This window comes from Aulonocara stuartgranti (genome assembly GCF_965226115.1).
Source record: "Aulonocara stuartgranti genome assembly, chromosome: 18".
Classification (NCBI taxonomy): Eukaryota; Metazoa; Chordata; class Actinopteri; order Cichliformes; family Cichlidae; genus Aulonocara; species Aulonocara stuartgranti.
This window is the reverse complement of record NC_138954.1, coordinates 36,451,967-36,469,294: the sequence shown is the minus strand read 5'-3', so window position 1 is coordinate 36,469,294 and position 17,328 is coordinate 36,451,967. Positions and strand designations below refer to the sequence as shown.

The 17,328-nt window shown below is 44.9% G+C and overlaps 1 protein-coding gene across 3 annotated transcripts in view; it reads left to right on the top strand.

Annotated features, from left to right (window-relative positions):
• The window catches only part of LOC309693618 (phospholipid phosphatase-related protein type 4-like), an 80,094-nt gene that overhangs the window by 16,321 nt on the left and 46,445 nt on the right, over positions 1–17,328 (top strand). For 2 of the 3 annotated variants that reach the window (XM_082513019.1, XM_082513018.1), the window contains exon 2: positions 7,840–8,025. In XM_082513019.1, the coding sequence (XP_082369145.1) occupies positions 7,840–8,025 (186 nt within the window). Of the gene's footprint in view, positions 1–7,839; positions 8,026–13,423; positions 13,455–17,328 lie in introns of those variants that run through there. The other variant, XM_082513020.1, reaches the window with a different exon arrangement.

Genomic DNA, 17,328 nt, shown 5'->3' with positions numbered 1-17,328 from the left:
ATATCAGTTGTTAAGCTTAATGTGGGAATGTTTTACAAACATTCAGAGATGAACTTACACACTTGCTTTACTTCTCTGGGATACCTTTCTCTGAGATTAAATGCTGGTTTGGTAGCGAGGCTCCAAATGCTCAACCAGACTGCCGACAGGTCTCGCACGCCACAGCCGCTCTATCACGTGATGCATACTGCTCTGACGTCCTGAGGTTATGAGCTGAGTTATGCCATCTCGCAAGGATCCCTTTCGATTCCCACTGGTAGGTTAGTGATTCTGATGTTGTTTCTCCGTTCTCGATCTTCCAACTGATTAATCTTGAGTGTGAGCTTGCCCATTTCAGTTATACAGTTGTTAGCATCTTTTTTGACTTGGCGGACTGAGCCCTGTAGGTTATCGACCTTGACCAGTGGCATATCCACTTTAGCTACCTGCATGTTTAAGTTGTCTTGGACCGACTGCAGCAAGGTTACATTTTGAGAAATACTTGCACCGACAGGCGATAGAGCTTGGTCCAAGGCCTCTGCCCGCATGTTTTTCATCACGCTCTGCAATGTTTCTCTTTTGGCTTCGGCTGCTAGAAAGGGAGAGTACAGACGGAGCTCAATGTGGCGTGACCATGTCTCTACATGCCTCACCGAAAGTCCTCGATAGTTTATTAAACTTTTAATGAGATTTGCAGATTGTCTCAGTGGAGTTTAATAAACTCAGCCATCTGATCCTTCATATCTCAAATATAACAGGACGCTGGAGTAAATTTTCAAGCATCTCACACTTCTGTTTAACCAGTTTTCTGTTTGACGTTTATTCAGCTGTGTGAAAACTATAACTTTAATCTCAGCCAAACCGATTTACTGAGGAACAAATAAAACACTGAAAAAAGCTAAACAATCACATTTTTAAGTTATCTAAGTGGTAAATGGTCTGTATTTGTATAGCGCTTTACTTGGTCCTAAGGACCCCAAAGCACTTTACACTATACACAATCATCCACCCATTCACACACACATTCACACACTGGTGATGGCAAGCTACAGCGTAGCCACAGCCGCCCTGGGGCGCACTGACAGAGGCAAGGCTGCCGAACACTGGCGCCACTGGGCCCTCTGACCACCACCAGTAGGCAACGGGTGAAGTGTCTCGCCCAAGGACACAACGACCGAGACTGTCGGAGCCGGGGCTCGAACCGGCAACCTTCCGATTACAAGATGAACTCCCAACTCTTGAGCCACGATCGACTTATATATCTTGTTTAACCTGAGTAGCGAAAGACCGTGGGGGTCTGAAAACGATGTGCCGGGAGCGTCGGAGCGCTTTACAAATATGTGGTCTTGATAAACCGAGCAGATATATGAAGTGTACACAGCTACATTCTCACCTGAAAATGTTAAAAGTTTATTTTGTGACCCAGAAAGAGTAATAAGAGTAGTAGTAAAAAGTAGCGGCCGCCATTGTTGGAAACTGGAATTAGCTGGATCGCGCTATGAATTCTGGGATAGGCTGGGCCACAAAGGATACACGCGACCCATCCTTCAAATCTGGGGAAAAGGCGGATGCATTTGGAGGACTCTTTGAATTTAGACAGCTTTCGTCGCATCGCTGTGACGTAATCGGCCTAGAAATGGGGCCTCAGGAGGATGCAGCCCCTGACGGAGACTGCTTCTTCTTCTTTGGCGTTTAAGGGCAGCTGGCATCCTTGTAGATGCAGTGCTGCCATCTTCTGTTTCAGTCCGTTATTACACTTTTAAATCCTACAACTACCGGTCGATCTACGCCCCTACCCTCACCTATGGTCACTAGCTGTGGGTAGTGGCTGAAAGAACAAGATCGCGAGTACAAGCAGCGGAAATGAGCTTCCTCCGAAGGGTGGCTGGCCTCTCCCTTAGAGATGGGGTGAGAAGTTTGGCCATCCGGGAGGGGCTCAGAGTAGAGCCGCTGCTCCACATCGAAAGGAGCCAGCTGAGGTGGTTCGGGCATCTGACAAGGATGGGCTTCTCCGCTTGGGCTGCTGCCCCCGCGACCCCGCCCTGGATAAGCGGAAGATTATGGTTGGATGGATGAATCCTACAACTTATTCCGGCGTCTTTCAGGATCTTACAAAGCTTCACACGACAAGTCGACTATTAAATTAGTTGTCGACGATTTTGATAGTCGACGTAATCGTAACTAGTCCGCTAATCGTGGCAGCCCTACCTGTTACAGTGTGTCAGCTACTTAACTGCTTTCAGTTGTTGGATCCAGTGTAACCAATGACTTTTTCCAATGAAATAATAAAATGAAAATTACTGATTAATATGTAGGGTCTTTACTGTAAATAACTGCAAAATAACTGCTTTACGCTTTAGTTTATCAGTCATTAAAGTAACCGTGTAACTCATCAGAACCCTACACAATATTTTGACATAATAAAATATTTTATAATTTCCATCCATTGTTTGCTGCTCCTGGTACAGTTACGAGCGCTCCATTGATGCTTAGTGTAGTCATCTGGGTTAAACATGACCAGCTGCTGGTGTTCCCTCGTCTGTAGCCTGGTTGTACTCAGTGCTGTGCTTTTGCCCCAAGTAGTGAAACAAGTTTGTTTCTTGCATATCAGTTTTCTTGCATATCTTCAAGGTACGGTGCTTTGTAGGTTGCTGACGCAGATACTTATGATCAGACAAGCAGCTCTTGCTCTCAGACATGCCTGGGCTCGTTCATTACACTAAGGAACAAGAAAATGGCATTGCTATAGCAATGAAATCAGTATATAACATATGTGGCACACTCCTACTTTCAACTGGGGTGGGCTCTTCAAGCAAAAGTACTATTAATCAGCCTCTTGTACCCAGTTCTGCTTGACCTTTGACTTGCTTGTTTTACCTGAACCAATCATCTTTGGCATGTTTCATCTCTTTGTACAGTAGCAGCTACACATGTTCTTTGGATTATTTTAAATTTGATATCTTGTTATATTTTCTGGCAGACTAGCCGTGGAGCACGCATTGTTGCTTACCATTATTGTAGTGTAAAGCGCTTTGGGGTCTTTAGGGACTAAGTAAAGTGCTATACAAATACAGGCCATTTACCATTATTAAAAACAACAATACATTTGGATGTATGTGTTTATTTACACAAGAGACATATTGTCACAAGTCATCATTAGCAGTATTTTCTTCTGCAGGTGTGGAATGACATGTTGTCTGTCGCCATCTGATTGGATTAGCCAAGATGCTAATGCTAAAATCGCTACCTGTTTATGTGGAAAGACAGACAGATAAAGGCTGATTGGAACGATACAGAAAAATAATAATAATAGTAAAAAAACAACAGTTTTAGAAATCTTTATTCTTTCTTATAATTGCTGTCATTATTAAAACAATTTCTTAAAATAGATAAAATATCACCACTTAGTTCAATCTATGTGAACCCTGCTGTGAGCTTGTGTCAGTTTAACACCATGATGGGTTTCTGTGTCTCCGTGTTCGTTCTTGATCTTTTCCATGAAATTATGTGGTTCCACCTGAAAGTTCAAGCTGTATATTTGCTTGTTAAATTTTTAATTAGTCTGCTGAGCTACCAGATGTTTTTACAGTCTTCCTTAACACCTCAAGCAAACCCTGCTGCTGTTTGCAGGACGTCCTGCAGCCAGCAAAGGAACCTAATTTGTTTGTTCGTGTATGACATGAGTTTGGTCTGTTTTCCCTCCCTGATAAGTTTGCTACTCACAGGTTGTTCACTCACAAATCCAGGAGTTGATCCTTAAAATTTGAATCTTCATTGTGGACACAATTTAATCAGCAGACTAAGAACTGGAATGGGTGCAGGAGAGTGCTGGGTCCGTGCTGGCCTAGGAGCAGACACAGGTGGAGGTGAAGGCTCAGGGGCAATCACTGGTGGAGCTATAATCATTATTGGCACAGACAAGAGAGCACAACAGTCTTTAGGAGTAGCAACAACAGAAACAGTGCTTACCTGGGCTCCAGATGGAGCGACAGTCCTTGAAGGCTTTAGCTGTGCTACTAGCATAGTCTCAAGTGAAGCACCACAGAAAGACTCTGCCATGGCAGCTTGGCAACACAAAATTCAGGCTGTGTCTTCACAGGCTGAGAAAAACAACATTCATTATCTAATTTCTTGGGCTGGTGAACACAGAAACAGTCACAGATGCTCAGTCGGCTCAGGAGCAGAGACATTAGGGTTTGCCAGCTTAGAAACAAGAAACTTTGTTTGTTGCTGACACTGAAACACAACATGTATTCCCAATACTGCCTGACAGTCATCAGAGCAAACATGGAGAGAAACATGTTTTAAATGCAGTATAGATTGTCTGCTGGAGTCATATGTTTGATATGTCCAAGCTGTTAAGCCATACCTGTCATGATGCTGGAGCTCAGGACCCTAAATAGACAAATGAACATTATTTGGTTTCTCAGCAGTAAACAACGAAGGAGGACGCCTCTGAGATAAGCAGAGGTCATGGGTGTGAGACCTTGCTATGTGATGGTGAGTGGGTCAGCTCCAACCCAGGTTAAATACCTGGGACTCTCCACCTTCGGCTTTTAGAACTGAAGAAGCTTCTCAGATGAGAGGTGAAATGTCTTCAAGAAACGTTCCTTTCTCCTTAGACTGCCATGACCTAGGTGACTGAGAACCAACACAACTTTTTAGTTGCATACACTTTTGAGCAGCTAAGCCACATTAGCTAGCTTGTGCTCCTGTGATGCTCTTACCCCGTAGGAGCAGTACATTCTTTGTGTGCAGGCTGTGATCAGCTGTGCTGCTTCAGTAATAGCTTCTCTGTGTGGATTTAGCCAGCCAAATTTCAAAAAGATATAAACAAATGTTATGTGAGTTCTACGGCTGATAGCTGGTATAACAGGTGGAATTCAGTGAGTGAATCTGACCAGTGTTATAAACTAATGTCTGTTACCTTTGATGTAATCGAGATTTAGCCAGTCCAACATAATGCATCACTGTAAACGTTATCACAGTCCTGCTAACACACCACTTTATGCTGCGCTAAGCTGCCTGGTATTTTCATGCAACCTGTGAATAACCCAACATTTGCATACGTCAGCTCGTTTTGCAAGATGTTTCAGAAAAACAAGCCAAAAACTTGATAAATGATCTGATTTTAAATACCTACAGCGATTTAGGACGTTACATGTGAGCTTGCTGAGCAGTCCTCACCTTTGAAAATAATCTCTCCTCTTCCTCTTACATTTTCCTGCAGCTATCAGTGCTGCACATGTTTTCTGCACATTTAGCTCACAGATATGTTTTCTGACAAACTGCGTGGGAACAGTTTGTGTGTTTGGGGATTTTGATTCAGCCATTTGAAATTACGCAGATCACTCTGGCCCACTTTAACCCCTGGGTTTCACATATGTGCAGCGCAGATAATTGTATCATTAAATAAGCCAAAAATATGCAATATGATGCTTCTTTCTGTTGAACATTTGACTGACAGGTTAAAGAGAGATCTAAAATGTAGCACTTTGTCTTTTGTGTTTCTTCTTTAAATCAGTTAAAACATAAAAGTGTTAGAAAAGGATAATACAATAAATTTTACATGTACTTAGGTTCTATTTACATTTTATGAAACAGTTGAATGTAATACACCACAAACATAGGAAGGAGTTAATCCAACTTAAAATGGACTTTCAGTTGTTCTGGCTGGTTTAGAAAGACAAGTAGGATGCAAATTATATGTAAATCCAAAAATATTTTTCAATTATATTTTCTTTTTCGGCTTCTTTAAATCATTCAGTGCCAACCAAAATCAGACGTGCTCCATAGAAACCTTCCTGTTCGGTCATTCCAACACATCCCAAAGATGCTCTGTGGGACTGAGATCTGGTGACTACAGAGCAGCGGTATCCAGCTACAATAGCAGGAGGTCCACTCCATCATCCAGTCAATCTGGGGTCAGAACATTTTAAATGAACCAACAAAAATATTTTCTTTCATGTTTATTAAACATTTAATTAACAATATAGATTTTTGTCTTGTAACTACTGATCAATTATTCATGTGCTCATTACATCATCTGCTGAACAGAAAAGTGCAATCCAGTTCAAGTACTGATATTAAAACTATTTAACAAAGAAATTATGCAATAATCTATTGCACACAAACCAACATTAATGTGTCTCGATGCTCAATCAACCAGGTAAGTAAATCCCAAAAGTTTGATTCTGTTCGTCAGGATGTTTTCAGTGGGAGAAACGTTTCGTCATCATCAGGTGACGTCTTCAGTCTCAGCTGACTGCAGGTTTCAGTCTTATAAACAGGACATTTGCACAATGACTGAAACCAGCCCACTGAAGGAACAATGGGCTGTGAGATCAGCTCCTTGATCAATAATATGCAAATTGTCATGACCATTGATCAACAACCACTGATCAGTGGTCATGAGTAGCATTCACAGATGGGGAATGGCCATTCATCTTTCATAGTCCACTTTACATATTTTTGACAGAGCCATCTTCTTTTACCCAGTCTTCTGTGCACCACCAAGTCGTCATTGTGCTGTCAGCAAGTGCGAGCTTCCAAGATAGTCACTTAGCAACCCGCATTGAATGGCCTGCATTGTTCTTCTTTGTCGTTTTTTTGGCAGTTGGTGGTGCAATACCGCCACCAGCTGGCTTAGAGTGTGGACTAGAACGTCGCTGACCCACATAGCTGCCCATCGCGCCTGTTCAAAAGTCAGCCACTGCAGCCAGCAGGAATAAAATATCTAACGACATAGAAAATGGGAAAATGCTTTAGGTCCGGAGTAAACCCCCTTGATCTCCACATTTGGACCGGAGTCCAGGGGTTGGGGACCCCTGCTATAGAGTATATTTGAGTGCAGTGAGCTAATTGCCGTGTTCAAAGAAACCAGTTTAAGATTATTTCACCTTTGTGACAAGGTGTGTTATCCTGCTGGAAGCAGGTTGTGTTATCCTGGTAGTTCAGCAGTTTCTGAAATACTCAGAGCAGCACCAACGACCACGCTACTTTCATCTTCATTTAAATCACCTTTCTTCCCCACTGTGACACTTGGTTTGGACTTCATCAGGTAGCCTTGATCATGGCTACATGCCTTAATGCATTGTGTTGTGACATTGTGACTGGCTGACTAGATATTTGCATCAACAAGCACTTAAACAGGAGCACCTAACCTGTGAATGTACATATAAAATGTGGATAGGCAGAACAGTTTATTTTGAACATGTAAATATAACTAAAATAACAAGAGAAAAACGTAAAAACATCAAGTTTCCATGAATATCTAATATCTACACAGTGTTTATGCTCAAAAAGGAGTAGCATGACATTTACACGTTTTCTGTTTCAACCCCCTTTGTTCAAATTCCATTATTTTCAAATCAATATTCAGAATTTGCCATTTTATAACCCACACATGTTTAACTGTATACAAGTCCACACTCATATACAACACCCCACTAAATCTCTGAGCCGGGGGGAGGGCAGTAAACGGAGTAATGTTTGGGCATTGCTTCATATGGAGTATCAGTGTGTGAATGTGTGTGTGAATGGGTGGATGACTGGATGTATGAAGTGCTTTGGGGTCCTTAGGGACTAGTAAAAGCGCTATACAAATACAGGCCATTTACCATTTATCTGTGACAAATACCTGAATGAGTACTTTAAGTTAGTTGAGTTACTCTGGCCTGAATCTATAAAAATGAGGACAAGTCTTCAACAGACACAATGAGACAGGTCAATTTCTTATATCCATGCAGTTTATTGTTTTTAAACAAGTGTGTGATTTTTTTGTATTGATGTATTTCTCCTAACTTCATCTCCACACACTGTGTTCATTTGTTTTGCATCGGTCTGTGTTCTGTTCTGCAGCTCCCTATTCTGGCCTCCTCTATTGTCAGTCTTTACTTCCTGGAGCTGACGGATATTTTCCAGCCGGTGCATTCTGGGTACAGTTGTAATGATCGCAGTCTATCTCTGCCATACATCCTCCCAAGACAGGAAGTCTGTCCATTGCCTTTGCTCTTCAGCCTGGCCTTCGCTGCACCTACTGTCACTGTAAGTACATCTCCACATGTGCAGCTTTCACATTGGCTAGCACAGTAACATAGTGTCTAAAACACCACTTGCTTTCAGGGACTGTGATTACAGGTGTAGGTGGGAATTAGGCTAGTCATAATACTAGACTTTCAAACTTGACACTAATACTGCAGGGCTGGAATGGGCATATCAGGCATTTGCCCGGTGGGCCGACACACTTTTTGGCTGATCACTGTGCACTGGACTTTCACGCACTGACCGCAGCCTGTTCATTCATTTTCATTACCGACTCCGCCCAGTCAAATCCCTTAATGAAGCCGGGCACTTCCTCTACCGTCGCTGTGGGCTCACGCAACTCGTAGAACAAAGTTTAGGGGTGAAATGTTTTTCAAATTTCCCCACATTTGCTGTCGGGGCTGCTGCTTCTGCACCATCAACAGTTGTACCAGTGGCAAGCGTTAGGCCTGCTGTTTACCCTCTCTTCATCTCTTTTTGTTCCTTATGCTCCCTCTTTTGTTTTCATCTATATCATTCCCTGGCCACTTTGGGTGGATCGTCCCCAGTATACGCTTTCAGCAAATTGTAGGTTATTATGTTGTCTTTTTATTTACGTTTAATATAGTGTCTACACATCTTTGAAAAGAGGGTTGTAGTTTCCACAAATAAAACATAACTAAACTAGGTAAATGTATTCCTTGTCTGACTAATAGAGCTGTTAAGTCTCCTTCTTTTCTTTGTGGAGACAAATGTAGTAAATTGTGTTTGACTGGGAAAGCAATCTTCCCACAGCAGATCTGCACTCCTACTCATTTTGTAGATCTGTTCCCAATGCTGTGGGAGTCTGACCAACCTGAGAGCAGTGAAAGCTCTACACTGTTTCTATGTTGTACTAACAGAAATAATCCAGCCATTTCTCTGTTGACATGAATTATTTTGAACTGACTTTTTTAATACAAATGAAGCTTATGCACAAGTTCAATAAAGAAGATGTATGGCCTCACATCTGTCCACATCCAGGTGCTGCCAGCTAAATCTAAGCACTCCCATCATCACTCATCATCACTGGTCTAGTCCAATCACATTCTCCTGACCTTCTCCAGGCCAATCAGCATTCATGCTGTATACTTTAAATCTCATTGGCATCTATCATTCTCCTTGCAGACGGCTTTGTGCAACCCACCTCCTCCCCATCTCTACCTCTCATCACTCAGGCTCCATTCAAGCCACCTTCATCTCCACCACCAGCATCTCCGTCCTGCTCTAATCCCTTTCACCCACTCCGCTGAGACGGGCCACCAGAGTCTATCCGCTATCTATATTCTTTTCATCAATAAATCACGTTCATTCTTTCTAATCATCTCTCCTCATTGAACTTAATGTTGGTCTTTTTTATAGGTAACATGAAAATTATCTATATGTCTTATGAGTTCTTATATGGCTCTCACAGGCTAAGCAGCATGTCATTTGTGTCATAATAACATTAATACATTTGTACAAATTAATATCATGCCGTGTGGTTAAATGTTTGTGCGTGTTGGAAGTTTTTCCCCTCTTTGTTGTAACCACTGTTGGGGTCATCACTCATAAAAAGTAATGTATTACACACACACAGAACACTTTTATTAAAATCAATGCAGTGCATTGCTAAACTACTCCCAGGAGAAAGTAATTTGTTATACTACTCATTACATTACTCTTACATTTCTCCATAAAATGACATGAAATCCATTGTCTCATACTTACCATTTATCATTATATATGGTATCATTATAAACCTATAGGCTACAGTCTTTATAGTCATGCTGACTTCTTGCTAGCTTAGTGTTAGCATGCTGTCCACACATATGCTTGCAAGGAGCAGAAGTTAAGTTAGCAGTATAATGCGGTTGTTTCGCTCCTGGATGCAGCATCCGCTTTACCATCCACTTTAAAATAAAGAAACTGAATTTGAATAAGTTACATTTGAATTGCTCGGATTGAATCTGAATTGTAACTTGAATAAATGCTTTTAGAAACTGAATATGAATTAGCCTAATTTGAAGTTCAGTTTATTGGTTTGAAAATGATCATCACTAAATTGAAATTGAATTTTATATTTTGGTAATGAATTCATTTGCTTTGAAACTGTATATTATCCTTTAAAAATTTAGCTCTCAAATAATTTCAGATTCACTTCTCACCATTCAGTTTCGGTTCCAAAATTCAGTTTTTGGGGACTTACTTCCGGTTCAAGAGTAATGAGTGCAGATTAATAGAACTAGGTTTTACTAGTGGACCGAAACGGAAATCTACAGCATCATGAGCTAGATTAAGATTTCAGAAGTCATTCGTCATGTCGAATGACCAGCGGATAAGCTTTCAGGTTGGTAATAAATGTATTACATGTATAAGAACAAGCGTCATGTTAACAAATGATAGCCGTACAGTGAGATGCTTGGCTACAAGTTGAACAGCGACAAGGGGCAGTACCCTCCATGGAGAAGGAGGCTAGAGGGCAAGATCAAAGTAGCACGGAGGGAGGTTAGCCAACTAACGGAGTTGCAGAAAGGTGCAACAAATAAGGTGCCTAAGAAATACAGCAAGCTGTCCATACCTGAGGCCTTGGAAACTGCCAAGCAAAGACTCACAGCCTTGGCCAGCCGCTTGAGGAGGTACACCAGAGAGATAGAAGGCAGGAGAATAAACCAGCTGTTCTCCACAGAACCAGTATAGGTGTACTCTCAGTGGCAAGGGAACAATAAGAGAACAGCACCACCAAGGCTGGAGACGGAGCAATACTGGAAGAGCATATGGGAGAAGGATGCAACCCATAACGGCAATGCTCAGTGGCTAGAGGATCTGAGGGCAGACCACAGCGACCTCCCTGAACAGGGTCCAGTAACCATCACAGTGGCAGATATCCAAGAAAGGGTCTCCAGTATGAAGAGTTGGACAGCACCAGGGCCCGACATGGTTCACACCTACTGGCTGAAGAAGCTGACTGCACTCCACGAGCGTCTGGCAGCACAAATGAACCAGCTGCTAGTTAACGAGAGACACCCGGAATGGCTAACTGAAGGCCGGACGGTCCTGATCCCCAAGGACCCCAAGAAGGGACCGGTCCCCTCCAACTACCGACCAATAACCTGCCTCAGTACTACATGGAAGCTCCTGTCAGGCATCATATCGGCTAAGATGAACAGGCACATGGGTCAATACATGAGCGGGACACAGAAAGGGATTGGCAAGAATACCAGAGGCGCAAAACACCAGCTACTGGTAGACAGAACAGTCAGCCGAGACTGCAAGACCAGACTGACCAACCTGTGCACTGCCTGGATTGATTACAAGAAGGCCTATGACTCAATGCCCCACAGCTGGATACTGGAATGCCTAGAATTGTACAAGATCAATGGGACCCTAAGAGCCTTCATCAGGAACTCAATGGGGATGTGGCGTACAACACTAGAGGCCAACTCCAAGCCCATAGCACAAGTCACCATCAAGTGCGGGATCTACCAAGGAGATGCTCTGTCCCCACTGCTGTTCTGCATAGGCCTGAACCCCCTCAGTGAGATCATTAACAAGACTGGCTACGGATACCAACTACGGAACGGAGCAGTTGTCAGCCACCTCCTGTACATGGATGACATCAAGCTGTATGCCAAGAGTGAACGAGACATCGATTCACTGATCCACACTGCCAGGCTATACAGCAATGACATTGGAATGTCGTTCGGACTGGAGAAGTGTAGTCGGATGGTAACAAAGAGAGGGAAGGTAGTCAGAACTGAGGGGATTGAACTACCAGAAGGCAACATTGCAGACATAGAGGACAGTTACAAGTACTTGGGGATCCCGCAGGCGAATGGGAACCATGAAGAGGCTGCTAGAAAGGCTGCAACCACCAAGTACCTGCAGAGGGTCAGGCAAATCCTGAGGAGTCAGCTGAATGGTAAGAACAAGATCCGGGCCATCAACACGTACGCCCTGCCCGTGATCAGGTACCCTGCTGGGGTAATAGGCTGGCCAAAGGAGGAGATAGAAGCCACTGACATAAAGACAAGAAAGCTCCTTACCATGCATGGAGGGTTTCACCCCAAGTCCAGCACCCTGAGGCTGTACGCTAAGCGGAAGGAAGGGGGCCGGGGACTGGTGAGTGTCAGCACCACAGTCCAGGATGAGACAACGAACATCCAAGAATACATTGGGAAGATGGCCCCAACTGACCGAGTGCTCAGTGAATACCTCAGGCAGCAGAAACCCAAGAAAGAGGAGGGAGACGAGGAACCATCATGGAAGGACAGGCCCTGCACGGTATGTACCACCGGCAGATAGAGGAGGTGGCTGATATCCAGAAATCCTACCAGTGGCTGGACAAAGCTGGACTGAAAGACAGCACAGAGGCACTAATCATGGCAGCACAAGAACAAGCTCTGAGTACAAGATCCATAGAGGCTGGGGTCTATCACACCAGGCAAGACCCCAGGTGCAGGCTGTGTAAAGATGCCCCAGAGACAATCCAGCACATAACAGCAGGGTGCAAGATGCTAGCAGACAAGGCATACATGGAACACCATAACCAAGTGGCCGGCATAGTGTACAGGAACATCTGTGCCGAGTATAACCTGGAAGTCCCGAGGTCAAAATGGGAGATGCCCCCAAGGGTGGTGGAGAATGACCGAGCTAAGATCCTGTGGGACTTCCAGATACAGACGGACAAAATGGTGGTGGCTAACCAACCGGACATAGTGGTGGTAAACAAACAGAAGAAGACGGCCGTAGTGATCGATGTAGCGGTTCCGAATGACAGCAATATCAGGAAGAAGGAACACGAGAAGCTGGAGAAATACCAAGGGCTCAGAGAAGAGCTCGAGAGGATGTGGAGGGTGAAGGTAACGGTGGTCCCCGTGGTAATCGGAGCACTAGGTGCGGTGACTCCCAAGCTAGGCGAGTGGCTCCAGCAGATCCCGGGAACAACATCGGAGATCTCTGTCCAGAAGAGCGCAGTCCTGGGAACAGCTAAGATACTGCGCAGGACCCTCAAGCTCCCAGGCCTCTGGTAGAGGACCCGAGCTTGAAGGATAAACCGCCCGCAGGGGCGTGCTGGGTGTTTAGTTTTATATATATATATATATATATTAGGGGTGCAACGATACTCGTATCGATATTGAACCGTTCGATACAGTGCTTTCGGTTCGGTACGCATATGTATCAAACAATACAAATTTTTTATTTATTTGATCAACTTTTCTTCTGACGATGCTGTCTGTGTTGAGCGCTCAGTGGATCTGCGTTCGACTACTCCGCCTAGGCTGCACTGTCGAGCGCAGATCCACTGAGTGCAGCGTAAGCTACTGAGACAGAAGCTAAGCTCGTTGCAATATGACAAATTGAACCTCCCCCACCCTCATTCAGATCTGGCCTTTGGAACTATTTTGGTTTTCATGTGACGTATGACCCTGAAGGTAAGCGCGTCATGGACTAAAGTAAAACAGTATGTTGGATGTGCCACGCAATGCTCAATTACATGGGTGGGAACTAGTGTGTTAGCGCAGTTAGCTTGTTAGCTTGTTGGCCGTCCAGCCCCACGCACGGGGCGATCCGCAGTAGCTTGTTAACGGAGATTTGCTGTGTTGTGGCGTTAACGTCATTTCAAATTAACGCTGACAGCACTAGTGGGAACACAACGAATATGACTGCACATTTACTCCGACATCATCCTAGTGCAAAGACAAGTGGAAGCAGACAAAAACAACAAGCAGCATGCTACAAACTTTACCCGAGTCATTTAGACAGCCGTTAGCACATGAGTCTCCTTATGGGGACCTGATATGTTTAATATGCTGCTGAGAATATAGCCCAGAAGAAGCGTATAGTATAGCTTTTATTTTGGAAAGAGACATTTCTCTGTAATAAACTCTCTTTTCCAAAGATGAGTGATCCCTCAATCAGATACAGGGCTTGCAAAATCGCTAGCCCGACGTCCCGGGGCTAGCGATTTTTCCAGTCGGGCTACCAAAATCTATCTCTGCCCTGCCCGTCAGCCTATCGTAGGAAGGAAAAATATATGTCAATGCTTTTGCATTCTTTCTGAAATGCAGCTGGGCAATTATGTTATTGGCATCGGTGAGCCACTGTCAATATGTGACATATTGAAATCGCGATTATATATTAAAAAAAAAAAAAACCACCCAGCACGCCCCTGCGGGCGGTTTATCCTTCAAGCTCGGGTCCTCTACCAGAGGCCTGGGAGCTTGAGGGTCCTGCGCAGTATCTTAGCTGTTCCCAGGACTGCGCTCTTCTGGACAGAGATCTCCGATGTTATTCCCGGGATCTGCTGGAGCCACTCGCCTAGCTTGGGAGTCACCGCACCTAGTGCTCCGATTACCACGGGGACCACCGTTACCTTCACCCTCCACATCCTCTCGAGCTCTTCTCTGAGCCCTTGGTATTTCTCCAGCTTCTCGTGTTCCTTCTTCCTGATATTGCTGTCATTCGGAACCGCTACATCGATCACTACGGCCGTCTTCTTCTGTTTGTCTACCACTATGTCCGGTTGGTTAGCCACCACCATTTTGTCCGTCTGTATCTGGAAGTCCCACAGGATCTTAGCTCGGTCATTCTCCACCACCCTTGGGGGCGTCTCCCATTTTGACCTCGGGACTTCCAGGTTATACTCGGCACAGATGTTCCTGTACACTATGCCGGCCACTTGGTTATGGCGTTCCATGTATGCCTTGCCTGCTAGCATCTTGCACCCTGCTGTTATGTGCTGGATTGTCTCTGGGGCATCTTTACACAGCCTGCACCTGGGGTCTTGCCTGGTGTGATAGACCCCAGCCTCTATGGATCTTGTACTCAGAGCTTGTTCTTGTGCTGCCATGATTAGTGCCTCTGTGCTGTCTTTCAGTCCAGCTTTGTCCAGCCACTGGTAGGATTTCTGGATATCAGCCACCTCCTCTATCTGCCGGTGGTACATACCGTGCAGGGGCCTGTCCTTCCATGATGGTTCCTCGTCTCCCTCCTCTTTCTTGGGTTTCTGCTGCCTGAGGTATTCACTGAGCACTCGGTCAGTTGGGGCCATCTTCCCAATGTATTCTTGGATGTTCGTTGTCTCATCCTGGACTGTGGTGCTGACACTCACCAGTCCCCGGCCCCCTTCCTTCCGCTTAGCGTACAGCCTCAGGGTGCTGGACTTGGGGTGAAACCCTCCATGCATGGTAAGGAGCTTTCTTGTCTTTATGTCAGTGGCTTCTATCTCCTCCTTTGGCCAGCCTATTACCCCAGCAGGGTACCTGATCACGGGCAGGGCGTACGTGTTGATGGCCCGGATCTTGTTCTTACCATTCAGCTGACTCCTCAGGACTTGCCTGACCCTCTGCAGGTACTTGGTGGTTGCAGCTTTTCTAGCGGCCTCTTCATGGTTCCCATTCGCCTGCGGGATCCCCAGGTACTTGTAACTGTCCTCTATGTCTGCAATGTTGCCTTCTGGTAGTTCAATCCCCTCAGTTCTGACTACCTTCCCTCTCTTTGTTACCATCCGACTACACTTCTCCAGTCCGAATGACATTCCAATGTCATTGCTGTATAGCCTGGTAGTGTGGATCAGTGAATCGATGTCTCGTTCACTCTTGGCATACAGCTTGATGTCATCCATGTACAGGAGGTGGCTGACAACTGCTCCGTTCCGTAGTTGGTATCCGTAGCCAGTCTTGTTAATGATCTCACTGAGGGGGTTCAGGCCTATGCAGAACAGCAGTGGGGACAGAGCATCTCCTTGGTAGATCCCGCACTTGATGGTGACTTGTGCTATGGGCTTGGAGTTGGCCTCTAGTGTTGTACGCCACATCCCCATTGAGTTCCTGATGAAGGCTCTTAGGGTCCCATTGATCTTGTACAATTCTAGGCATTCCAGTATCCAGCTGTGGGGCATTGAGTCATAGGCCTTCTTGTAATCAATCCAGGCAGTGCACAGGTTGGTCAGTCTGGTCTTGCAGTCTCGGCTGACTGTTCTGTCTACCAGTAGCTGGTGTTTTGCGCCTCTGGTATTCTTGCCAATCCCTTTCTGTGTCCCGCTCATGTATTGACCCATGTGCCTGTTCATCTTAGCCGATATGATGCCTGACAGGAGCTTCCATGTAGTACTGAGGCAGGTTATTGGTCGGTAGTTGGAGGGGACCGGTCCCTTCTTGGGGTCCTTGGGGATCAGGACCGTCCGACCTTCGGTTAGCCATTCCGGGTGTCTCTCATTAACTAGCAGCTGGTTCATTTGTGCTGCCAGACGCTCGTGGAGTGCAGTCAGCTTCTTTAGCCAGTAGGCGTGAACCATGTCGGGCCCTGGTGCTGTCCAACTCTTCATACTGGAGACCCTTTCTTGGATATCTGCCACTGTGATGGTTACTGGACCCTGTTCAGGGAGGTCGCTGTGGTCTGCCCTCAGATCCACTAGCCACTGAGCATTGCCGTTATGGCAATTTAATGAAATTTGCAGATTGTCTCGGTGGAGTTTAATAAACTCAGCCGTCTGCTCCTTGCTATCTAAAATATAACAGGACCATCCATCCATCCATCTTCATCCGCTTTATCCGAGGCTGGGTCGCGGGGGCAGCAGCCTAAGCAAAATAACAGGACACTGGAGTAAATTCTCGACCATCTGTTTAATCTGTTTTCTGATGTTTGTGAAAACTATAGCAAATAAAACACTGAAAAAATAGAATAGAATAGAATTCAACTTTATTGTCATTGCACATGTCACAAGTACAAGTCAACGAAATGCAGCAAAAAAGCCAAACAATAAGTTATCTAAGTGACTTCTATATCATGTTTAACCTGAGTAGCGAGGGTTTGAAAACGATGTGCCAGGAGTTCGCTGTTCTCCCCGGCTCTAGTGCCCCTCGAGCTCCCGGTCAGCTATCGAGTTGGTGGGTAACAGACCTCTCTGAAAACGTCTGAGCACTTTTACAAATATGTGATGTCTTGAAAAACCGAACAGATATTTGAGGTTTACACAGCTACATTCTCGCCTGAAAATATGTTAAAAGTTTATTTTGTGACCCGGAAAGAGTAATAAGAGTAATATTAAAACTAAGTAGCTTCCGCCATTGTTGGAAACTGGAAATGGCTGGGTCGTGCTAAGAATTCTGGGATATGGTGGGCCACGAAGGATACACCCATCCTTCAAATCTGGGGAGAAGGAGGACGCATTTGTCAACCGCATTTCGAGGATTCTTCGAATTTGGACAGGCTTCGTCGCGTCGCTGTAATGTAATCGGCCTACAAATGCGGCCTCAGGAGGATGCAGCCGTTTCAGTCCGTTACTACACTCTTAAATTCTACTAC